The sequence below is a fragment of the Porites lutea genome, chromosome 2 (assembly GCF_958299795.1).
Source record: "Porites lutea chromosome 2, jaPorLute2.1, whole genome shotgun sequence".
Lineage (NCBI taxonomy): Eukaryota > Metazoa > Cnidaria > Anthozoa > Scleractinia > Poritidae > Porites > Porites lutea.
In genome coordinates this window covers 27,559,048-27,585,291 of record NC_133202.1, presented here as the reverse complement: position 1 = coordinate 27,585,291, position 26,244 = coordinate 27,559,048, and the positions used below count along the sequence as shown (strand labels likewise).

At 39.0% G+C, this 26,244-nt stretch overlaps 1 protein-coding gene across 1 annotated transcript; it reads right to left on the bottom strand.

Annotated features, from left to right (window-relative positions):
• Positions 1 to 1,190: 1,190 nt before the first annotated feature.
• LOC140928182 (uncharacterized) lies at positions 1,191 to 26,198 on the bottom strand. The gene is made up of 17 exons (XM_073377893.1): positions 25,898 to 26,198; positions 24,418 to 24,524; positions 22,981 to 23,070; positions 21,154 to 21,267; positions 19,636 to 19,734; positions 16,734 to 16,801; positions 13,972 to 15,236; positions 12,208 to 12,357; positions 11,212 to 11,353; positions 10,797 to 10,861; positions 7,113 to 7,212; positions 6,131 to 6,258; positions 5,288 to 5,401; positions 4,564 to 4,644; positions 3,407 to 3,547; positions 2,212 to 2,321; positions 1,191 to 2,111 (listed from the first exon to the last, which is right to left on the bottom strand). Exons 1-17 carry the CDS (start codon positions 25,952 to 25,954, stop codon positions 2,045 to 2,047), a joined length of 2,898 nt encoding a protein of 965 aa, XP_073233994.1. The 5' UTR covers positions 25,955 to 26,198; the 3' UTR covers positions 1,191 to 2,044.
• Positions 26,199 to 26,244: the final 46 nt, after the last annotated feature.

Sequence of the window (26,244 nt, the reverse complement as noted above, 5' to 3'; positions counted from 1 at the left end):
ATCAAAACCATTTGAAATGATAGTCTTTTTGAGAACAATATATAGACAGTGATCATCACTAAATTTTCCTTGTAAAGTCAATTCTCAATCAACCAGGAGGGTTACGAGAATTAGATAGGACCATCCAGGATTACTTCTTTAAAAAGTCTTCACACTACTACTTCAATGGAATAAAAAAAGAAAAATTATAAACGTGTTGTTCCAGAAAATATCCATACCCCCTATGGAGGGCAACAGAAATGCGGAGGGTAGGGGGCGAAAGGGGTTTAACAGGAGGCAATTTCTGTGGGGCAGGGGGTGGCCTCTCGAGGTCTTTTTCCCTGGGCTCTGAATAAGATTGGTGAGTTAACACAGGAGCCCATAACCCGCAGCGGGCAACTTTCATTCGCTCGTATCACGGCGTTTTCACGGACCTGTTTATTTTCAGAACGGTTTTGGTGCGAATTTGAAATGTCATTTGAATTCCACAAACCAGTGAACAAAACCTACAGACCTAAAAAATGATATTTTTTGCCTTTTGATAACGTTTAACTTTCCTTTTTGATATCTTATACTTCGAATGTGCTCATGGACATGGTGGAGATATTCTAATTTCGTGGGAAAAACCTCTAAGATGTGTCCGCACGCCGTGACAAGGCCTAGTATGAGAGTTGCTCGCTCCGGGTTGTGGGCCCCTGGTTAACATAAATAGAAAGATTTTTCTCGCTTTATCGCAGAGACAAGTTTATCTTTCGCACAAAAGTATAGTACAGCGGCATTTCTGAGAAGTATTCTTTACAGGGAGCAACCAACCAAGTTGGAAAATTACGGAAATTCCAGGCTTTAGGGGTATGACAAGTATCCCCTAGAATGGAAATTCCCGTGAGGTGGGGGTCTAAAACAAAAATGCCCTCCGTGGGAGGTATGTATAGTTTTTGGAACTACACAATTTTTAAAATTTGCGCAGGAGCCCATAACCCGGGGCGACTAACTTCCATGTGCCCGTGTCACGGTGTTTTCAAGGACCAGTTTATATTTAGAACGGTTTTGGCGCGAATTTTGAATATCTTTTAAATTCCACAAAGCAGTCAACAAAACCTTCAGACAGAAAAATGATATTTTTCGCCTTTTAATAACGTTTGGTTTTCCTTTTTGATATCTTATACTTGGAATATTTTCGCGAGAAAAAGTGCCCTAGAAAGTATCTAAAACTGAATAAACTGGTCCGTAAAAACGCCGTGACATAGGCCTAGTATGGGAGTTGCTCGCTCCGAGTTATGGGCTCCTGATTTGCAAAATACGAATTAAGAAAAACAGGAACATGAAGTTCCTACATGTTTTTATAATGATTCGAACCGTGAGAGAAATTTTAAGTTCGGTTCTCCTGATACTAAGCCATGAAGGACAAACCGATAAGCTAACGCAAAACAATGGTGGTGGTCTATTTTAGAATGTTTTACTCGAAATTTCAATAAATAATTCATATTCTGATGTACTTTTAGTTTCTTAGCGATTAAAACAGCATTACAGCCAGACCTTCCCTAACTTTCGCTAGGGACCATACAGAGAGCGACAAGAAGCGGCTGTTTTCGCCGGCAATTCAGTAACTAGTCACAAAACCTCGACTAATTTTGCAGAAACTATTTAGCTTTTTCAAGGACTGTACATGGCCGTTCCGTAAATTCCGTCTCAGCTCGTCTCGCATCATCATTTCCAGTCCTCGTACGACAATCAGCGAGTACTGTAAAGGCTTTTTGACGTTAGAATCGTGAAAAAACACCAAAAGTCCCTATGACTTGTCTTGACTGCTGAATGTTCTTAAACCAAGTAAGTTTTTGTCAAAGAGATGACAAGTCGCAACAAAAGCACTGCAGCTATCAATGAAAATCGTATGTGCTACATCGCTGTTAGACAGGCTCACAGTGCGGCAAGCATGATCTTTACAAGCCGAATCGTCATCGGCCACTGTTTGGCCTGACTCATGGTTGTTACCGAGTTTGTAATTTAACTTCTTAACCTGTCTCAACTGTAACCCATGCACACGCGCAGTAGGTCACCATCCAAGCTAACTTGTGTGCGATCTTTTCTGTCTTCGTTCGCATTTTGGACACACTCCAGATTTGAAACATATTCTGCGAAAGACAAAAATATCAAATAAATATCGTAGGATTTGTATCTCTCATAATACAGGATATTTACGGCCAGCCATCTTTAACAAAAAAATTTACTTACTTGTGGAACACGGTCCTGCATTCCTTACACTGTGCTGCGTGTGGATCAAACGCAAAAATGATTTCATCTTTGCCGCAAAATTCGCAGACAAAACCCTTCGCTTGACAAAGCTATTAAAGTAAATCAATCAATCAGCCAATAAAATAAATATATCGATCAATCGATCAATCAGTCAATCAATCGATAAAACGAGAAGGCCCACGGATCACGCTACGATCAAGAAAGGTTAACTACAGTAAAAAGTTTAATCTAAGAACCATCAATACTCTGTTGAGTGCGATTTTGCGGTAGTTCTAATTAGTTGTAATAGTGGTCCTAAGATTACTTGTTGAGCTGAAGTAATCTTTTAAGTCACTGAAACTGAATGGTAGACACACAGTTGATAGTATGAAAGTCCTGACGATAGTTTTCATTGATCATGTCGGGTATAAAGCACGCCGACATTGGCTAAGGTTTGTAAGCAGCAGCTACTTACGGTAGGGAACAACTACCGTAAATTGTCTCTCTCAAATAAACGCCACTCCTCAATTAAGCGCCCCCACTTACAATTTTAAGTTTTGTAGTAGACGCCCCTCTAAAATAAACGCCCCCGGTCTAATAGAAGCCCTCGTTGAATACTGCTTCAAAATACTACGAAACAGAGCAAAATCACTTATTACAATTTATTCAGCTTTTTGCCTGACTAATAAAAGTTTGTGCATTGCCTCTAGTTCAACGTCGGGTTCAAAGTCTGAATTCTGACATCGACATCAAAACGGCCGAGACGCCTAGGTGGATGGACTGAGTAGCTGGCTGTTTATATACTGTGGTGATATAACAATATTCGCCCAAAACATATACGTTTTGTTGAGCCTGTTACGTTTATCAGAATAAACGCCTCTTATCGATTACGCTCCTTAAATTAACGAGACGCCCAGAACGTCTGCTAGATAATTTACGGTATTTGACAACTTGACTGACAACAAACTAATCACAACTGCAGTATCATTTCACGGAGCCCCTAACAATTAGATTTAAGTATCGTACATATTAAATAGTAACAATAAACCTGAACTCTACCGAGAACTTCTGCTCAGAAGTTGTCGAAAAACCAAAAGTCAATCACTGTAAGCGTGGAGAGCAGACCGCCTCCAGACCGCGCTACCAACTAACACTAGGTTACGCTATTTAAGAAAAACATCATTTTTGTTCTTACCTGACAGTCAGACTTGATGTGTGTGAGGAAGAGAGAGTGAATTTTCGTAAGGAAAGGTAAAAGCGAGCCTGAGTTTACATCAATAAGATCTTGAAGAGAGTACATACTGGAGCTGTCCACAAAGTGTTGTCTATCCTTTAACTAAGAAGACAAATAAGACTACGTTAATTGTGATAGAAAGCATTAACGCCGACAATGATTACAAAAATGATAATGATGATACGATGACGATGATGATGATCGTGGTGGTGGTAGTGGTGATGATGATGATGATAGGAACATTGTTTACGTTAGTAATGCTGTTAGCAATCACCCATCCTAATGAGCCCTAGATGTCGATTTAGAAAAGTGAATTTGGTTCATTTTCTCCAGGACTAAACTTTTCAGTGCATAATATTGCCAACGCAATGTAACGAATTTAGGGCGCTTTCCATTTGTCAGAACTGGCCGGCCGAACCATTGCCGCACCAGTCAGTTGGCAAATGAAACTGATCGGCTTTTTTCCAAGAATTTTCCTGAAAAACCATCTCCTTCGTGTATACTATTTAGGATTTGACTGATCTGGCTGAATAGTTTTGATTAAAAGTGAAATTCTCGTTTCGACAGGAATGGTCTGGCCGGTCAGTTCTTACAAAGGAAAACGCCCTTAGTAACATCGCGCGCGATTTAAATTCAACGGCGATTTCAAAATATGTAACACTGAAGATGGCGGATGTACCGTCGAAACATGTCTGGGAAATTAAAGAAAGTTGTTATGTTTATGCGGCTTTCTGTATTGTTGCTGCTATATAGTCCTTTTGGACTAAAGATTCATTTAAAAAGGCTCAAGGCTTATTAAAAAGGTAAGGTAACGAGCCAGATAAATTACTTTGTCAGTCGCTTTCTCCAAAACCAAACTAAATTACTCTGAGAGCAGTTTTCTAAGGTATTGATCTTTTCTCTGTAGTTTTGCAACAGAACGGGAACGTCAGATCAAACAACTGGCTTGACCAATGGCAGAGCGGCAAATTGGGCACCGGATGTCGTGTTTAGTCCTTTCCGCGCGCTTTCCCGTCGTCAACTGACGTTCCCGTCCTGTTGCTAAATATGCCTATTGCCAAATACCCCCAACAATAACAAGAACCAACAACAAAAGCACTTCCAAGACGCATACATACCTGTAATAACAACTTGGTTTCTAAGGCCTCGCGGCAGGTAACGAAGTATTTTTTCATTATAAGAATCTCTTCTCTAAGACGCTGTAGACAACAGAAAACAGATTAAGATTCTATTTCCTTATTTTAGATGCAGCTCGGAAAATCTCTATCAAATTAAGGAGGATTTGGTCTGTTTGCATTAACAGTAATAACTCTAGCAATCTTTGATTGCAAGTATGAGTAGGGGTACCGGGGTCTGAAGCCTCCAAGTAACTTCCGTTAGCCAGACCAGTTGTTCCTGAGATCTAGTAAGTAGACACTGGTGATCAATCCTTTGGTTATTGTTCCTAGTACCCTTGTAACATAAGAGAGGTTTAGCAAAGACAACGGCGCTGGCTACAAAGATGCCAAAAAAGCACCCGCGCATCACACATTTTGGTACATTTTTTGCCGTCTTTGTACGACTACGACTCGAAATTATCTAGTGTGACGGGTTAGGGAGGAGTTATAAACGCGACGAGGAATTGGTTTTTCTCTCTCTTAACTCGAGTGTACTTCCGTGAGTGAATTCACGCCAAGAAATGCAGAATTTGACGTATTATGCAGGTTGTAACAATCGTGACGAAGTTTGAAACAGCGCAGATTCATTTTACTAGTGACGTTTTTGCTGCCGACACTGTCGTCGTTGCAAAAAACTTTTGAACCTTGTCACCGGTATGGTATAGGAACCAAAGCCAATACTTACCTTTATTTCTCTAAGCTCCACGACGAATTTGAACAAAGATGGGTTGAGCCTTTCAATCTTGAGGAGTGGTCTTCCAGTCATGAGAGCTAGTAACTGTTTAGACTGTCTCGACACCTGAGTCGTACAAAAATACAGAAAGTTTTACTGCTAATTGTTTGTGGTAAAAGAAAAAGAAATTTGTGAACTCTGATGACACGAGCCCTTTTATAACGAACACCCCTCCATAAAGGACTTCAGTGTGTTTCTTACAACAAATATTTTCGATACACCTTATCGTCTGAAGAAGATTAACACCTGAAAAGTGTAACTCCCCTGTCAGGGCTTTTCAGTAACTATTTGCCCCATCAGTGAACTAATCATATGACCTTGAACGAAGTCTCTAACTAAAATGTACAAACTTGAGCCCGGTTCAAAGGTCGTATTTCATCACATGCGCCGAGTCAGATGTGGACTCCTTCGTAGCCGTTATTAGGGTCGTCACGCAACACTCCTTCCAACTAAAGAGCGTTGCGTGACGACCCTAACAACTGCTGCGAAGGCTAAATCTAAGGAAAATGAGCAAGAACAAAAGATTTTTCATATTAGCATTAAATTCGGACGGTATATGTGAAATGTGACGTTTGAACCGGGCCAAACAAATACAAATACCAGAAACCATTCGGTTTAAGCCGAGAATATACAGCAGAGCGAGTGAATGGTCCTTCATAGATTTTTTGAAAGCTTCAAACGAGAAACATTGTGTTAAATTAAAATTGTGATCCAAATTGTTAAAAATGTTAACCACTCACTGTCCAGTAGCCCATAAATACAGTGGTATAATAATTAAATGACGGTAATCAGTACCTTATAAAGGCTGAAGTCCCAGTTGTGAACGACTCTGGCAGGAATCACGACAAGATCGTTCCAATGGCATTCCTCGCAGTAATACTGACCACTATAATCACAGCGCCGAGCTTCAGAGCGTTCACCTCCTGCAAAAGATAAAAAAACCCTGCATTATTAGACCTTTCATTGAGGAAAGCAACGCAGGCGTTTACAGACAGGAAGGGAGAGGTGTACTAGATTTTGCTTCCTTATTTGAGGTCGGTAGCTCGAAGTAGTTACCGTCTGACTGACAAACCTAGGGTCCACGGTGCGCTCACTTCTTCCCCACCCCTCCCGTCCTCCTCTCCATTACTGGTCCGTTTCACGGGGAATTTAAAGCTACTTAAAGCTACACGGAAGAAGAAAGGTCGCACTACGAATAATACACGTTGTTAAAAGTGTTGATTTTAGCTCACACCTTACATCTCTCAAATAAGGTCGCACACTTAACAGCCATGCCAATCCTTGCACTAAATCACAAGGAAGGCAGGGGGGAAGGGGGGGGGGGGGGGCGGGGTGCGGAGAAGAAAGGCACGCCCGAATGATCCTACTTCCTTCTCACTCTGCACCGGGGTGGGGGGAATTAAGTACACTCATGTAGAGTCTTGGTCTGGGTCATAGGGTTTGGGAACACTTAACTTTTCTCTCGTCTATTTGGTACTGAATTTACAAGTAACCGACACTACCCTCATAAGTGGCCTTACCAAAATTTATTCCTCAACCCCCTTTAACACTTTAACAATATTTAAGTCCATATCCTGGGATGGATGAGAGTGCTAAACTTCTGACACCCAACACTATCCAGGGCGAAGAAGGCAGAGTAGTAAATTGAATGACAATTTCCGCATGAGCAATAAGACCACATTTTGCATCTCACTTCCCCTATGACGCAACACCACGGTTTCTTAAGAAACTCACCCCCCCCCCTTCCCCGTTTATCCAGTTATTTGTTCATACTCACTTGTCAGTCCTATCTGCTTCCTACACTCAGCGCATTTATACTGCTGTGACGATAATCCTGTTTCTGGACAAATACTCAAATTGTACGTGGTGACTGACACCTGCCAATAAACGAGGATAGCACCATGAGAGACAATACACTTTTAAGAGGGTGTGAATGGGGTTAACCGACTAGCGACAAAGGGCGAAAAATATTACTGACTACCGACAAAACGAGTAAAAAATTACCGACCACCGACAGGAAAAATATTAACCGACTACCGACATGGGCTGACATTATCAATACTTGTTTCAGTAAAAAGAGCATTTTGTATTTTTTTCTAGCCGTTAGGAAGTAACCTCTTTAAATTTATGACTCACCAGATGGTCTAACAGAAAGAACTTCCTCTTTTGTTGATACGGGTACATAACTACAACTAATATCATAATCACAGAAGCCACACCTTAAATATGCTACCGACTTTATAAATTTTATTGAAAAGACAAAGGTGAAAAAACTGAACGTTCCTTGTTTCGGTCCGAGAAATGCTTAGATTAATCGTCAAAGAAAATTCTTTCCAGTTTAATGGAAAGCACTATCAGTAAAAAACCACGGTACCGCGATGAGCACATACAGCAGTTTCCTTTCCACGTCACGTTTCCGTAGCTTATGATTGTGTTTGGCCTGTCAACACCGAATTTCCTGCTGTTTGATGAAGTACAATAGCAACGTCATTTGCTCGTCCCCCACTGTCGGCGCATGAATTCTCCCCTGGGAACCGTTCTTATTATAAATCTACTCGGGAAAGGGTTGACTCCAAGTGCTGTATGGGAGATGGAGGCTCCATTTGATGGGCTCCTGCTTTCCAACATTTTCATGGCCGCATATATTGAAACACAAAGTTTAAGCAAAACCGTCTTTAAACCAACTGTTTGAAAATGCTACATAGATGATATTTTTTCGCTAAGGGACATAAACCAGCTTAAACCAGACATGGTAGATTTCTTCAAATTCACGGAACAAGTAAACTTACTTCTCATACTTCACCCTACTGCTCTACTGGCTATGAAATTTACGGCCGAAATATCTGACACTGAGACAATCTTTTTAGACCCGGTTGTATACCAAGGCACAACATTCAACGAAAAATGAGAAAAAGCTATCATCGACGTAAAGACGCATTTTAAACGGAAACCTTCCAGTATAATTATACATTTTCACCTCTTACCACCCAATTATTGTTAAAATGGATTTGACAAACAAGAAGCCTTGACTATCTTACGAACAAACTCCGCTGAGGAAGTATTTCAGATTTCAAAAAGCGGTTGATGGACAGAGGCTGGCCACACAATTTTGAAAGAAAAATTGCTATTAGAAGTAAAACTCACAGAAGGAAAGCAGCGCTCCTGAAACAAAACAACAAGGAAGAAAAAGAAATAGTGCCTTTCGTGACACAATACAAGCCCTTAGTGTCTATTATAAAAGAAGCCTTAATGAAAAAGTGTAATCTCATACAAAACCAACCACTACCTTGCCAACTTAACCCACGGACGTACACGCAAAATCATACCCCCCCCCCCCCCCCACCATGGTACAAGAGGACGGTAGATGGAAGCCCTCCCCAGAGTTTTTGATATGTTGCAGTATTTCCAAGCGATTTTGCCTTCACTGAAAAGCCTTTGATCTTCTTAACAAGATGAGGTATATTTTATGAATGGTGGCGCTGCTGGAGGCCTGTTACGTCACCAACAATGGTCGCCATCTTCGCCGCCATTAAAAAGAATTAGAAATCAGGTTACAGCGGTGATTATATTGGCGTGAACACCTAAAATATGTCTGGAATGTTTATTGTGTTGCAACCAATCACAGGTGAGATCTTCACACCACAGAAACCACAGGCAACTAACGGTTTCCCATCGGTCATGGAACAAATTATTTTCGTTTTGTTTAAGGATACAAACTGCCTTATTAGGAACTTAAAACACCACTGTTCCCCAAGATCAGTGCCGAGGACCGCAGAAACCGTCGCGTGCGTAGGCCCGGCACATCGGCTTTGTAATTTATTTCAAAATCGCTCAAACCTGTATTCTTCGCTATTATAGCAAATACTGTAAACAAATAGGAAGGAAAAGCAATTGTTTACTTGTAAAAAGACTGAATGTTAAAACAAAATGAAAATAATTTGTTCCGTGACAGATAGGAAACCGTTCGTTGCCTGTGGTTTCCGTGGTCTGATGATCTCGTCTGTGATTGGTTACATCACAATAAACATTCCAGACATATTTTAGGTGTTCACGCCAATATGATCACCGCTGTAAAACAACGAGAAATGGTAATCGCTTGACATGAATAATAACACATAAATAAGCATTTTCCATGATTTTAGCTACGAGATTTATCTTTTATTGTTGAAAAAAGTTGAAAAAAACGTACATTTTCACTCATAATGGCTTGACCACCTGCTACTTATTACGTCATACCTCGTAACCATAGAAACTGATCATCACTGAACTTGTCTCAAAATGCGTGCGAGGGATAAACGATCATCTACTGAAAACGTCAGGTGCTGATGTTTTATCCTCTTGGTAAAATCCGAGAAAAACATAAAGGGGGGAGGGTGGCATCCAACCGCCCCCCCCCCCCCCCTCACCCCTTGTACGTCCGAGGGTTAAAGTGTTATTTCTTTGAGAAAGGAAAATTATGGCAAAGGACATGCTTGTTAGAGCCAAAACGTTAAAGGTATAGATGTGCAGCCTGTCACCCCTTGCAGTTTTTCAGTAAGAATACTGAATTTAGTCCAAAAGGCTGGAGTCCATTACTTAATTACTTTTTACTGTGCCCTGTAATCGACAGGGAAACCAAGTTGGCATTTACAATAAAAGGTTTGGTGATTCTATCAGTACTCATGATATTCATTTGGCAAACAATGGTGAAATAAACGATCATGCTGCATAAACAAACAAGAGTTAATGAAGTTTAAGTGCAATCAAATGATGCATTCTTACAAGTTTTACTCTTTCCTTAGGGATCAAAGTCTTGAAACTGGGTGAAATACATTAAAAAAATTAATAATTAACAAGCGTTTTTACTTATTAACTGAGATTGTCCGACAACCGACAAAAATCAAAAAGTTTAACCGACTATCGACAAAGATCGAAAATTTTAACCGACTACCGACAAAGTAATTGAATTTTAACCGACAACCGACAAGTGGACCCCCCCATTCAGACCCTCTTTTAATATTATTCATTTGAAACCTCGGTCCATTTCTAACTTGCGCAAATTCCCCCGCTGATTCTTCACAACCAGCTAGCCTTGACCAAATTTAGAAGACGTTCGCGATATCGGATAAAATAACGTTAATAGTTAAGGATAAAAGCCAGAAAAAGGGAGGGCAACCGAGAAGCCCTGAGGCGTTGTTTTGGCAGGGCTGGAGAAAAAAGCGGAAAAATTCACACGTAACAAAACAATTGTTGGATTCGGCTTTCGAATGATCTGAAGGACTTAAGCAGATATCGGATGGTGCTATCCACCCCGGCTGTTAACACCACCACATTTTTGCAAGGACTTAAGAATAAAGACGGCTTTGCAGTCCCTAATAATCTAATAGAACTACGTTAAAATGCCCCTAACAATAGCCATAAGTCTCATTAACTGCCAACTCAGGTATAAGGTTGAAATTTCCAAAGCCAATTTTGCCCTTACCTTTCTACTAGCACAGGGCCGACGAATCAGCTCCAAACAGCGCCTATGACTGCGGTAACTACAAGCTATTAACAGAAAGAAATCGTGATTCAATATCGAATTTTGAAAGATTTTTTTTTCTCGGACTGAAACAACTATTTTGCAAAAGATGAAAAGGAATCTGGGCCCAGTTAACTTTCGCAAAGGGTTCTGGGACTTTTACTTGGGACAAGGGAAAAATACCAATAGCAACCACGTCCCCAGGGTGCTTTTCCCTGGCTTTGGAGGTGGGGCGGGAAAAGCACCCTGGGGACGAGGTTGTACCGATAGCTGACCGGCGCATCCCAAGTAACTATCCCAGAAACAATTGTGGGACGCATTTCGGCTCCATTTCTCTTTTCGTTTCTAAAGTGGCGAATTATGGAATAGCCAGTACCGTTGCAAGTAAATAGTGATTGCCACATCCAAATTGTTTTTCCGCATTTATCGCAGCTCAACTTCTTCCCTCGTTCTTCTTCCTTTGTAAACGTATGTCCGAGTACTTTTCGTGCCTTTGAGTCACCCTCTGATTTCGAATCCTGAAAAAAAAAAAAACAGGTACAGAAGGAGAGGTGATATTGAGTCGTTCAGCAGATGATCAACTACACGCTTAAAGTAACAACTCAACGATTGCAAATCCAGAAGACCTTCAGCGGGGTTAAGCCCGCGCACGCGATGTCGTTCCGCATCTGGGTTGTCTGCCAGTGCAATATCCTATAGCTCGACTAGGTAAATAGAGGCTTTACAGTCCATGGTTACCTGGTCTGCGAGGCAGGCATTCGAAAGGGAGAGGAAAGCGAGAATTCGAATGCGCGAGGGAGGAGAGCCCCTTTCTCTTTTCGTACGAAAACCTGCCTCGCAAGCAAATGGACGCCTGCTTTGCGCACAGCTCACTCTCCGTACGTACACGGAATCAACCTCGGTGGTTTCCTCTTGAACTTTCTTTTGAATAAATTTTATGAACACAACGAGATTTTACTTTCAGCTTCAATCTGGCTGGTTCCCCTCTACCAGTAGGGGTTACTAATCCTGTTTTATTTGGGTAATTTTTTTTAACTGTTTTGCCAACAGTTTTTAAATGCTTTTAGAGGAAGAGAATTTCTTTCGCATGCCACTGCAAATATTTTTCTCTTGACCCACCCCCTCAAATACTCAAATAACCCTTCATAACAAAAACTGAATAAACAAAACACAGCAAAAATGCCCTTTTAGTACAGCCGTGTTCTCTAAGAGGATACAGAACCCTAAAAAGGACAAAAATAGTTTCCTATCAAGTATGGCAGTATTTGTACACAGGGCTAGATTCACTTTATTCCATTTTAAGACTAGCTAGACACCCTTAATAGCGCTTCACCATTAAATCACGAGAGAGGTATATCATACATCGACAAACCTGAGTTTCCTGAAGTTTGAGCCTGAGCTGAACCAATTTGGTAATGAGTTTCCGTTTCTCCTCCGAGTCGTCGGAAGTGGTGTTGATGAGGTCTTTACAGGCACTTATCGCATGCCGCAATTCTTCTGTAGTAGACACACCCATAAAGGACTAACAAAAAACGATACATATCGATGTATGAGACATAACTAAACATACATTATAGTAGCAGAATTCGTAACTAGAATGATATAGAAAATGGAATTGACGAAAACGCCAGTTCAAGAATGGGATTTGCCATGGTGAATTATGCAAAAAAGGTAAAGTAAAGTTACGAAACGATTTGTCCAAAAACAGAAGTTTCGATTTCTCGGCTGTGACACTGAGGAATATAAGGAGTATAAAAGCCTGCACATGACACATTTATTAAGTTTAAATGATATGCGACAATTCACTCTTCGCCCAAATCTGTGTGGAAAATTATTTAAACAAAGTGAGCTTAGTGAACTCATTCTTCTTTCAGCAATATAACTAGTGTGTGAATGCTCCTAAATTTCCTAAGTCATCTCAATGCAATGACAGCTTAGAAGATACGTAAGCTACCGATTCACTGACTTACGAGCTTTTTACTCGGTAAAAAGGCTTTATAAACGACATGCATGTACATGTGTATTGGCGGTTCGGTGACTTAAGTACAAAATTATCACGTTAACCGTGAGTTTTCTTCTTTAATATATAGCAAGACATCACGGTGCAGGCTCGATTTCCGCCGCCCTCTGGTCGGCCCCAAGAAGAGAGGGGAGGAGCGCGGGCTCATTTCCTGAACAGCGGCTGGTAATCGAGCTTAACCACAGAGCTTTTTTATACAGTAGACTCCCAATAGAGAGGAGAAGTGTGACGTCAGGTTACCATGGTAGTACTATTTCTGGATGACAACAAAACCAAGGACGACGGCGACGGCAAGGAGATCGGCAGAGATGATATGTTTATATTAACAAACAATAACTTTGCACGTGCATCACGCTATTTTGTACATTTCTTTGCCGTCGCTACACCACTACGACATGAAACTTCCTAATTTCACGAGCCCGCTTTATGGAGTAGGTTAACACAACACAAAAATTGTCGCTTTTTTTTTCTAAACTTAGATAATAATAGATACGGCTCCAAAGAAAACTTCGCCAAGATTTGTCAAATTAAATGAAATTGAATAAGATCGGTGAAGTTTGAAATAGTGCGAATAGACTTTTAAGTGACTTTTTCGGTTTGCTGTCATCCAAAAATTTTGCTACCATGGAAACGTGACGTAACGACTTCTCCTTCCTATAACTCGCACCTTGTCAGTACACTCCCTTATAAAGGGTAGCAAGAAAAAAAGATTGATACTTTGAAAAAGTAAGTAAGCAACAAAGCTTGATTGTTATAGAGCCTTGGACAATGAATTTGAACTGGAGAGACAAAAAAGTACAGACAAAGCATTGACGCGATGGTTTTGAAATAAATTCACCATTTCTGACTTCAATGTACCGATTTTTTTCTGACTTGTCACGCTTAAAACATGGTTCGAGTTATCGGGGGTAACCTTATAGAGAAATAATTTGAAGGGAAACAAAAATTACTTCGAGTTAGCGGGAGGTTCGAGTCACTGAGGGTTCGAGTTACCGAGGGTAAAATTACTTTAAATGTATGAAGGAAATCCAGGGCGGGAAATCGACTATGGTTCAAGTTGGCGCGAGGTTCGAGTTATCAGGAGTCAGCTGTATATATAATATTTTACAGGCTCACCTCTGGTGGAGAGAAATGATCCTCTTCTAATCCAATCAGCTCATCGAACATCTCAAATTCACTAAACTGACTCTCGCTACCAGGAGAGCCAATCGACAAATCCGCCTTGGAGCTCTTGCGACTGGAGAAACTATTTCTTCCCGGCCACGAACCAGGAGTAGAGCTAATCGTAAAGGTTCTGTTCATTGAATCCAAAGTATTGTTCCTGCTACTTCTCTGCGAGCCCGACCCGTTAAAACTCCCCGAACTCTCGCTTCGTGAACGCGTATCATAGCTTTTGTGAATCCCAGGTACAATGTTTAAGTCTTCGCCTTCGTAGCTAGCATTAAATTCAGCAGACATGCCTCGCTCCCTTTCAATTTGCCAAATACTATCGACTTTCTTTGGTGTGCCACATTCGAAAGCAGCCAATGCAGCATAATATTCTGGTGTTTCGGGTTCATTAGCTATAACTGTATCTGTGTCCTTTGGAGAAGTACTTACAGTCTCAACTTCTCCCTCGTCTTCAAAGGGATTTTGCGATGAAGACTTATTATCCATTTCTGGTGAGGTAATAATTGACGTTCTCTCAACAATGTCTCCCTGTCTCTCAGAATGTTCATTAGAGGAATGATTCCCGTCAATCACTTCCTCAGGTTTTAAAGCAAGCTCTTCTTTAATCAAATCACTCTCGTCGTTACTTTCTTCGTCAACACTTTTATTGCCATCTATTATTTTCTCTTCACAAGGGGCATTATTCAAAGAAACTTCCTCTTTATCAGACCCATTGACAAGTGGGAAAGTCTCGTTCGAGCCAGCAAGGAAACTAGTTTGTTCAAATTTATCCGTTGAAGACTGATGCAGAACCGTTTCAGCAACTGGTAATTCCATTGTTAAAGAAATTTCAGAAATATTATCTCCTGCAAGATCCACATCACCAGATGAATCATTCACAGGTTTTCTCTCTTCCGAATTTTGGTCGCCATCCAAAATTACACCAGAGATCATTTCACTGTGATTACTAGAACTGCCTGAGTCCAATCCTCTATGAATATCAATTGCTTTGTTAATAAAATCCGATTCTTCAAAATCTTCACTCTCGGCAATCATTGCCACTTCTGCCTTTTTTCTCTTCTTCTTTTTCTTTCCTGTTCCTTCAGTTGCGACGTTTCTTGCTCCCTGAGCGTACAAATGCACAGAATGTTCGTGTCCATTCCAGCTGCTAGAAGGTGATCCATAACCATTTACCAGGCTAGATCTTACAGGAAGATGAGTGATTCCAGCACCTGAAAACCAACAAAACACGCTGGAGTTCAAAATATTTATAAGACACAATCGGCGACAAAATTAGTTCATACTCTTTGCCTTAAGAGAGAAAGAGAAAGCGTTCAGAGCGTTTTACCGACTTCAAAAAGGGAAACAAAGCTTTTCCTCCCCCACCGTCCTTGAAATATTGGCTGCGGTCACATCTACGACGCAACTAAAGTTAGTGTCAAGTTACGTGACGTCATACCTAACTGTAGTTAGTGCTTTCGGTCGACATTGCGGTCATACCACGCAGTTAACAACACTTAGTTCTAATTAGCCTACGTAAATTTTTTGTTTGTTGTTTTTGGTTTCCCCTCGCCTCACGCTTGCTTTTTATTTTGCATATTTATATATGTTCATCTCGCACGTGCGAAAAAAAGTGTCACATTCTGATTGGTTGTTTGTTTGTAAACTTAAGAACCCACAAACCCTGCTTGGATTTAACTACAGTTAGTTTGTATTGTTTTGGATCACCGAGGCGTAAATTTTCTAACTATAGTTAGAGCGAACAGAGAAGCGGTCACATTACCGAAATAGCTAACTATAGTTACCCTCGTCTTAACTTTAGTTAGTAGGGAGCTTTAGCATCGACGACGGCAACGGCAGCGAAAACGTCAGTTTTAAAATGAATTCCCGTTTTTTCAACCTTTGTCGCGTTTATTCCAATTTGCTGAAAATGGCAAGTGTAGGCGAATTTCACTGAAGTTGATTTCTTGAGGACCGCACTCAAGTTTAGAGAGAAAAAAAGAGATTCGTCGTCGCTTGTTTACGTCCTCCATAAAACTTGCAATTAGGCATTTTCACGTCGTAGTCGTGCAAGGACAGTAAAGAAATGTACAAAAAAAGTGTGATGCACGCGCAAAGTTGTTGTTTTGCGTGATAAACCTATTGCTTTTTTGACGTCCTCGTTGCTAAAGCTCCCTAGTAGTCCAGATGTGACCGCAGCCGTTGTGCCGCTGTTCGAGCTACCTGTAGGAAACAATAAACACCCCAACGTTGAATGGAGGGGAGGGGGAGGGGTGTGGATTGTTTTGTTCTCTTATGTTACCTCATTTCAGGACACTATCTCAACAAATTTGACGGCTAACACGGCGGATTTTTTTTCCGGATAAATGTGTGCGAATTTGTTACGGTAATCCGATCCACAGGCGTTTACACAGATCAATTAATTCGAGAAAATTTAATTGTGGAAATAAAGTATTCACTTAAGATTCCTGAATTAAATTGTCTGGACACACAAGTGTAGTAGCCAAACAGTATCCAGCATTTGATTCATCTTGTCTGTTCACAGAATCAGCCATATAATGGAATCATATTCAGAAAAAACATATTTCAAATTGACTTAGTTTTCAAAATAGTCATTGTCTCTGAGAATGAGTGCCTCATATACATTGCAAGAATGCACCCTAAAACTATCACCAGACTCCAACTAACCATGCTCAAATTCAACAATGGCTGTTGCCATGGAAACTTACCTAAGCTAGCAATAATTGGAGCTGCTGCTTCAATGTCTAGAGTTCTCCTAGAACTGCTTGTCAGAGAACTGGAAAATATTTAACATGTGAGAAAAAAATATATAGAGGATATTACACGGAGGCGCGAAGGTATGAATTTTATTTTCTCGTGGCAAAAACAATATTTTACTCACTCGCTGTGCTCGTTCGTGAAATATTGTTTTGCCACTCGAAAATAAAATTCATATCTTCAAGCCGCTGTGTAATGTTCTTTTTATTATATAGACAAAAAGACATTGATAAAATAATAATAGAGGAAATTACCGAAATTAGGTAATCGATAGACTCACGTGTGAGATTATGGAAAATAAACCAATCGGGTCCCGGATGTAGTTTTTATGAATTTTACGAGTGGTATATTTTCCAGTAAAAAACTCGTGTCTATATAATAAAAAATCTTACTTGGCATGGCAACAACAGTTTAAATATTATCGCATAGTACTGTGTAATCACGGCTGTCAAGTGAGTCAATTCCTCTTAGTAATAATACAAAGCTTATTGACTTGGTAAAGGCAATAATTTGTTTACAGCTGATATGCTCTACCCCATTAAAGGTTATCATTTATTTTTCTTTTCTTTCATTAGAATCACTAATTCTTGGCAAGGTCACTGCAACAGCATAAAGGTTGTTGGAGATTTGGACCCATATTGGTCCCTCATCCCATTAACCCTTCAAGTCCCAATATCCACGTATAAATTCTCCAAACTGATGTCTATATATTTCCTTAAAGAATGAGTTGAGAGAATTGAGTTGAGAGATCTTCACTTCACTTCTCCTGTTGAGGAGAGAATTGTTTTTAAAATAAATTTAATAACTTTTAGAACATTGAATGACTCCGGTCCCTGATATCTTGAAGATATTTTAAAATTTTACCATCAAGCAAGGACATTACGGTCATCAAGGGATCATTTACGCCTTGAAGAACCAAATTTTAACATGAAAACTTATGGCCAGCGAGCGTTTTCCGTTGCTGCCTCCTCGACTATGGAACAAGCTCCCCTTTGAAATTCGAGCTTGTTCTGATGTTAATCTTTTTAAATCTAAGTTGAAAACGTTTCTTTTTAAAAAGGTATATGACATTTAGTTTCATCATATTTGTTTTTGTTTTCGTTTTCGTTTTTTTTTCTTTCTTTCCTTTTTAAGATGTGTACAGTAGGGTTATATGTAAGCTTGTGCTTAATGATATTCTTATGTCCTTTTTTACATTGTAAAGCGCTTAGAACAGCGATGTACAAGCACTATATAAATTCCATTATTATTATTATTATTATTATTATTATTATTATTATTATTTTGATAAAAGATCAAAGTGTTTCATCTTAGGTGATCATTTAATTAATTCTCATAACCTCATCTTATGATAATGTATGGGTATGGTTAGGAGAAAATTGCTGTTGGTCACTATTGGGACTTAAAGGGTTAAAGGTACAATGTAGACCACGATGGTGGACAAAAAACTGGCCCCCAGTACATGGACTACTCCTTTGGACTTCCCTAAAGTGGACTATACTGCTGCAGTTTAGTGATTAGGGTTAGGAAACTGAGTGAATCAAGTTCAGGTCAGTTTTCCAAGTATAATGACCCTAAATAGAACTTGATTCACACAGTTTCCTGACCCTAATCACTAAACGTACGTGGGGTAGTCCTTTTTAGGGTAGTCCAGAGGGGTAGCCCATGGGGGTAGTCCATCGACTTGGGGGTCAGCATTTTGTCCACCTCCTGTAGATCACATCACTGGCGTCTACATGTGATAAATGGATCAATTTAGGTTTCGGAGAAACTACCAACTAACTACCCTTTGTGACGTCATCAGTTTTAACGGTCAAGGACAACTTTCTTCGCTAACATGTGCAGAGTGAAGAGATCTTTCAAACCATACCAGAATGAGCAAAATTCAGTCAAGGACACCGGAGAAAGAAGCAAAAAACCACGTCACATGGACCTGAAAATCTCCATGAAAATCTTGTTCCATTGCCCACCTACCTTTCCTTTCACCTAATCCTAAGATCCTAAAAGCTTTCCTAAAAACTATTCCTACCAAAATGAAGCCTACTAAATGCCCAGCAAGAGAAAAAAAATGAGGCAAGAAAAGCGAAAAAAGAAGGGAGGAGAGAAAGCGAAAAATTTTGCTTTCTGTGCATGCCCGAACTTCGCAAGCTGATATTTTGCATCTGGATCAGAAGGCCGCGAAGTGTACAACCTGTAAACTGGTTTGTGGTAAGTTTTAGCTCTTTATAGCACGACAGTGACCAGAAAACCACTCGACTAGCTTCAAAACGCGTTTTTCGGCAAAATCTCCAGGAGCGAATGGGTTAATATGATGCTTAAATATTGGGACTTGTTTGGAACTGGAAAGATATACACCAGATCTTTCAAATTCACTTTTATCACAAACCTCTGTTATGAAAAGAGGAAAATAAATAAAGATTATGTAACACTTTGATAAACAAGTTTTGAATAAGTGTGCACCAACAAGCCCGACAATTTATATTAGTAAATTATCAGTTAAGCGCTAAATTAATGTTTAATACTACAGTGTCAGTCGGTTAGTCCAAAAAATTAATATTATTTTGAAATTCAATAAGAGGCAAGGCTCTCTTTCAAGTTAACAGAATTTCTTGTTGAGCATCCTTAGATCTTTGTTTTGCAACAGAATTTCTGGAGAGTCCTTTCAATACATTTTTTCACAAAGAAGTAGTTTCTGCTAATTCTGTACTCAAGAAGCAACATCCCATCAGGATTCTTTCTAGTTTTAATGCTTATTCATGTGTTCCAGGGAAGCTTACTTAGCAAAAACGAAATTCATTCATGCAGCTGTGTTGCACAAAAGTAAAAAGACAAACACAATGGAAGCAAACTTACATGTCAAAATCCAAGTGAGATATTCCATATGCTATCAACTTTTCTGTTTTCTCAGCCTTTTCTTTGTCACAGAGGAATGCATGAGGATGGTAGAATTCTCTGCAGCAAGCAACAAACTCATTATTATACGAGCTATAAACCTTAATTTGCACAAACACTAGCAACAGCTGGTGGCCCACAAATATGTAAATACCATTTACATGTTTTTGTCATTATTTTCTGAGTCCTTATTAGAATATGCTATAAAAATTTTAAAAGGATTACTTGCAGAAAAATTATGAGTGGATGTTGGTTGCAGCTAAAAAACATTTCAATAATACACTGTATAACCTTAATACTGCAACAGGGAAATAGCTCACACAAGCCCTCATCTGCTTTTCAAGTTGATTTTTGTCTGTCTTGTACAAGTGTTGTTATTTGATGCTTCAGTGAAAAAAAAAATACTTAAGTCACCTGCAAACATTTCTTTAAAATGAAAATATGTTTCCTGGGTGTCAAAAGTGATTTCTCACTTCTAATATTAAATTTTTCTTTCTGTACCATCAGTTGAAATATTCTTTATGTGACAATAGCTTCATTCAGTAGATTATATTATAATTATCATTATTATTATTATGAACATATTAGGAGTCCAACAAGTAGTGGGAAAAAATAATATTTATTTATATTGCTTATGTCTAAAACTGTGAAAAACAGCAAGTTTTTCAATGCATTGTATTAAGATGCTGTAAATCCTCTTCAAAACCCCCCGGGGGGGGGGGGGGGGTTATTTTTTTTTCAAACACATTTCAAGGGCTTATTTAATTTAGTGAAGATGTTGGTCTCAGTTCTCAATCAGGAACTAGCATGCAAAGTGGAAAAGCTCAAGTATGAGAAGTTGGAGGTCATGCAAACAAGGATCAAAAACAAATCCGAACTTCCAATATGTGAATAAACCATCATGGATCAGTCCAAATGAAGTTTTATAATCGTGATTAATACAATCTATCATGAAAACTAATGAGGGGGAGTGGAGAGCCGGGGGAGGGGGGGGGGCTTATTAACTTATTAGAGAGGGGGCTTAATAGAGGATTTACAGTGCACACAGATGCCTGATTTGAATCTTGCAATGTTTTAGTAAACTAGTTTAACAAAATAATTTATTATTATGGTTTGCTTATACATCGGTACGCCAATTCTGATCTCTGCACAACTGTGCTTTCTTCACTACATAACATGTTATGGTTCAAGGTAACCCTTGCTTTTTTGAATATTTTTCTTTCATTAGGAACTCATTATCGTACATATATAAACAACTGATTATCATATAACCAAAAACAGGAAATTAAAATTTGCCCTAAAGAAAAAATTAAACTATTGTACATTCAAAAACTTCATGTTATAATATTTTTTACTTTACTTAATAAAAGTACATTTGGTTGTATTTGTGAAAATAAAAAATCACTAACTAAAATATTAAAATAAACAATCTAATTTAGAAGATAATCACAATAATTTATAAAATCATATGAAGTGTACCTCAGAAGTTTTTCATCCTGACTGATAGCATTCAAGTAGCTGCTCAGTGTATTCTCCTTGAGACCTTGTCTTATCCATGCCATACATTTTTCTTGATCAGTTTTTAAGCGAAGCCTACATGAAACAAAAACAGGTTTTTAACTAGTTATATTTCAATGATAATTAATATTTGTTATTATAAACAAAGATCATAATTCAAATTAACATTGTAGTTGTGCAAAAGCTTGATCTCTAAAACAGGTTGCTTTTGAGATAAGATCTGCACTGAATGAAGCAGCCGCTCTTGGCAAGTTAACCACAATATTTTTTTAAGTATTTTGACTGAAAGCACTTCAAAATGTTTTAACCTGTAAAGAGTTTAACAGAGATAAATAATCTAAGCCACCAAAAATAAGAGTATTTTTGGTCTCAAAACAGTACAGGTAATATGATTTTTCCAGTTGTACTTGTGAGTAGTGCCTGCTTGCATGGTATGACTGAAATTTTTGTGGAATTTCTTGTGCCTACAGTGTAGGTAAAGAATCGATGATAAGTTGATCAAAGGTGTGCTCTAGCAGTGCCCAGTGAATCCTGGCACCTAACTTTTGCTCTCGGGCTACGAGAAAATCTTAATTGTTTTCATATAATTATAAATCATATGCTGGACACCCTGGATTTCACAGGTTCAGAGCTCTGGGCAAATGTCTATCTTTCTTGCACAGTCTTAAGCTTGGTTGATTAATAATGTTGACTTTAAAGGAAACACTAAAGTCAGGGATACAATGTAAAAAAATTGGACTGGGTTAACACAGTTGCCAATGCAATAGCTTTAAACGGGCTGGGGCAACTGCATGACTACAATTTCAGCGGCGACAGTGTACAAAACAAAAGAATTGTAGTATAGTGAAGTATGATATGTACACTAGTACTATCTCAAATAAAAATTAATATACACTGTAACTGCAACAAGTAGTTTCATTGGACAACATATACTTTTATTTCTTTTGTTTCTTAACCCATTCGCCCCTGAACCACCCGTAACCGCCCGTGCGGATCCACTCCTTTCTACCCTTCGTGACGTCATCAGTTTTAACAGTCAAGGACAACTTTGCCCGCTAACTTGTGCAGAGTGAAGAGATCTTTCAAACCATACCAGAATGAGTACAATTCAGTCAAGGATACCGGAGAAAGAGGCAAAAAACCATGTAACATTGACCTGAAAATCTCCATGAAAATCTTGTTCCATTGCCCACCTACCTTTCCTTTCCCCTAATCCTAAGATCCTAAAAGCTTTCCTAAAAACTATTCCCACCAAAATGAAGCCTACTAAATGCCCAGCAAGAGAAAAAAAAATGAGGCAAGAAAAGCAAAAAAAGAGGGGAGGAGAGAAAGCGAAAAGAAAAGTCAAGACTGCTGTGTCACTTTTAAACCCAAAAACTATCTCAAAATTTTGCTTTCTGCGCATGCCCAAACTTCGCAAGCTGATATTTTGCATCTGGATCAGAAGGCCATGAAGTGAACGACCTGTAAACCGGTTTCTGGTAAGTTTTAGCTCTTTATAGCACGACAGTGACCAGAAAACCACTCGACTAGCTTCAAAACGCGTTTTTCGGCAAAAACTCCAGGAGCGAATGGGTTAATATCATGGATTTTTGTTCTGAAGCAAAAAATTCTGAGCAGTTCACAAGGATTAGATCAAGCCGAACTGAGGGGGTCATTTGTTATTCACTACGACAGCTTTGAAGAGGTTCTATCAATAATTTATTACTTAACATGTATAAGACACAAGTGGGACACTCACCACAATAAATCAACATAAATTTACAATTATTTTTCCTGGTCAAGTACCTGTTAATGTCTTCTATATCCTTTTTACATGTCACTTTATTCGCTAGTGACCAAAAAGATACTTGATTATTTGAAGCCCAGCTGAGAAGCCTGCAAAAAAGACCGCCAATCTTAAACTAGAAAATGACAAAATCATTGAAACATTTTACAAAAAGAACTTTATCTGAGGATAAGAGTCTTACAACATCTTCCCTAGTTTCTTGGCAAGTCTTTCAACCTCAAGAATCAAAATAACACTGTACCACAACAGACATGAAACCTACACGTATAATGGCTCTAACAGTTTTTAGTCTGTAACAAGAAATCCTTTGTAGGTATTTGACCATCAAAGGAAACCTCTTCATAGGGTATTAAAATCACATCTGTTCAACACCATCAGGCACATGTATCAGTACTTAACTTCAAAGAACTATGAACCTTTTGTATGAAGATGTTACTTTTACTAAAAGTATCATTACCAGAATCCTTTAGGGTTTTGGTTTCTTGGGCAAGTTAGAGCTTTAATTTGGTGCTTAACCACCAACCTAAAGTTTTGTGAAAACTCCAATGACGGCCAAAAATCTTTGGTGTAGAGATTTAAAAAAACTTCCTTCAACAGCAGAACATACAAACTGTGTTAATTTGAAAATTCTGCAATCAATGCTGTTCAAAAGAATCTTAACCAACGTTTCGGCAATGCTGCCTTCTTCAGGGTTCAAACTGTACATGTGTTATCAGTTGTAACATACATTGTAACATCCATGTTTGCACTAGTTTGGATGTCTCTAATGGCTTCCCTTTCCCCCAACAAACAACATTGTGAAAAGAAAACTCTTTTCAGGACAGGGTGAACAAATTACAACTACATTGCTTGGGGTGAGAAAGGACGGGAGTCAGTTTAATTAAGTCTTATCATGTTGAGTGTGTTTGTAACGACTTTTGACCTCCATTGTGTTTTTTTCCGACAACTCTGCCACTGAGGCCTTCAAACCCTGATCCTGTACAGAAAAATTGCATTTCAATATTGCTTTTCAGACTGTCTAAAAGAAGAGACCTTATGACAAAATCACAACATCAGTCCCAAGAACACAAATGTTGATGGCACGCATTGTTTCTGGTGAATAAACTGCAGACAGGCTAGACACACCCTGCTTACATGTAAGATGCTCAATACACCGTACATGTACCAGAACATGCAGTGAAATCCATAACAGTGTTTAAAATGATGGATAAAGCATACCCTCTTCAGCCACAAGTCATTGCTTGGTTGCCCCTCCCCCTCCCCATGGGTAAAGCTCAAAGGTATAGTACTTGGTACTATACATTCCACAACTTCCCCCTAAACAATGTACGTCCTTGCATACAGATGTACTATTCTATTTTGCAATAGCAACATTACCATTAGTAGCAAAGAAAAAATTTTCTGTTAATTACATGCAGAGAATGCAACACACTAACCCCTCTTTCAGCCCATGGTTGAAAATATCTTCCATACAAAAGCATAAGTTATCCACTGCTTTGCAGTTCCAGATAACACTGTATCCTTGGGCAACTTGCCTTTGGATCTATGAGAAAAAAAATTGCACAACAATAAGTAGCAACGCAAAGAAAGTTGTGTCCAGTGGCCTACGGCTCGTGGATTTTGCAATTGGGCTAGTGAAAGCATATCAAGATTTTGGGGGGAAGCTAAATTACGTGGTGACCGTATTAATGAGGGTTTCTTTACAAGAAAATGTATGGTGGTTTTTGCTGAGCAGCCAAAAAAAGTGGTTGTGACAACAAGGTGACTGTATTACCGAGGTGGCTGTTAGGCGAGGTTCCACTGTATCCCTCCAAAGGGATAACCGAGCTCTTAAATAATTATTAAGATATCCTATCTATGTATATTCCTCAGACTGCCTAACCTGAACCTTTTTTTTTTTACCAATATTTCACATGAAAAAACAACCACACTGGTTCTCCAGCGAAATGATGTCTTAGAAACAAGCACAGAAATTCCATCCTGATGACGAGTCATTAGGTACCCAGATCTGGATAGTGCTTTTGATTGGTTCCAAATAGGTTTTGTCTAATCACAAACATAACCCAGATCTTGATAGTGACGCATTATCCGTATGGAATTTCTGTGCTTGTTTCTCAAATGTCATTTTGCAGGGAGACCTGGCGGTGTCACAAAATATTGGCTGTTTTCTCAGGGTAATATTTCACAATCCCTAATTTTCATTTATGACTTTTGACAAAAGTAAAAGGTGAAAAAGTAGGGGTTGATAATCCAAGAGAGGTGAGTTGCTATAAGTGGGGGTGGGGGTGGGGTACACTATACATGTACTATTATTCTACCCGCGAAAGGTTTGTAATTTTCACATGTAGGTATTTCGAATTAAGCTGAAATACCACTGCTCTTAGCCAATCAAATTGCAGAAATTTTTCACGTAGTAGTATAAGAATGTGTAATATTATCATTATTATTAAATTGTTACTGATTACCTTATTATTGTAAGTTTTTTTAGAAGTCTATGGACGACATAGACCTAAACATACCATTGATACAATTGAGCTATCTACATTCTAGATCAGCATTAAATCACATGGCACTGTTGAGCTTTTTTCATATGAATATTTTGTTTCCTTACTTTGACAACAGGTGGAAATAAAAATAAACTTAAATTGAAAGAAAAATTGTTTTAAAATTGAAATAAAATTTCTTTTACAATGCCTGTCATGAAAAAGGGAAAACAAAGAGGCAGAAGATCTCGAACGTAAACATGCCTCTTTAAGCGCAAAGTATCTCAATATCAGCCACTGAGCATGCTTTAGCTTAAATTGTTTTAGTTATTTTGTTAAGCTGTCAGCGAGCAAGACAAAAGTGCCTTTTTACAATACTGCAGTCGACTATGGCGCTCAGCTGCCATAAAGTATGATATTTTATCATTCTTACCTCTTCTACGGCAGTAGAAAGACTGCTGTATAAATCGTCGCTGAGTTGATCGTGCATGTCACGCGAAGTGAGCTTTGAAACTGGAGTCTCAGCTTAGGTTACGATTTCAGAGAACGAACGGCAAATCATCAGCTCATATTACAAAGTAAACATCCGCCCTCTATTTAAATCACTCTATTAGAGCATTTTTCGCTTAATTTTTCTTCCGTCTAAGGAAATGTACATTGAATGGGTCTCTGTGGTTTTCTCGAACAATCTCTACACGCAACCTGGAATATGTTGTTTTGGGTGACGCAACGATGAAAGATTTCCGGGACGCACTTCAGCGTCAGTTTCAAGACGAAGTG

Bases quoted from the DNA above. Each gene is read 5' to 3' on its own strand.
- LOC140928182 (XM_073377893.1), bottom strand. From the start codon at position 25,954: ATGCACGATCAACTCAGCGACGATTTATACAGCAGTCTTTCTACTGCC. The intron at 19,735-21,153 runs GTACACTTCATA...TGCTTGCTGCAG, and splicing joins CAGGATGAAAAACTTCTGAG to AGAATTCTACCATCCTCATG. The intron at 2,322-3,406 runs GTAAGAACAAAA...TTACTTTAATAG, and splicing joins ACATCAAGTCTGACTGTCAG to CTTTGTCAAGCGAAGGGTTT.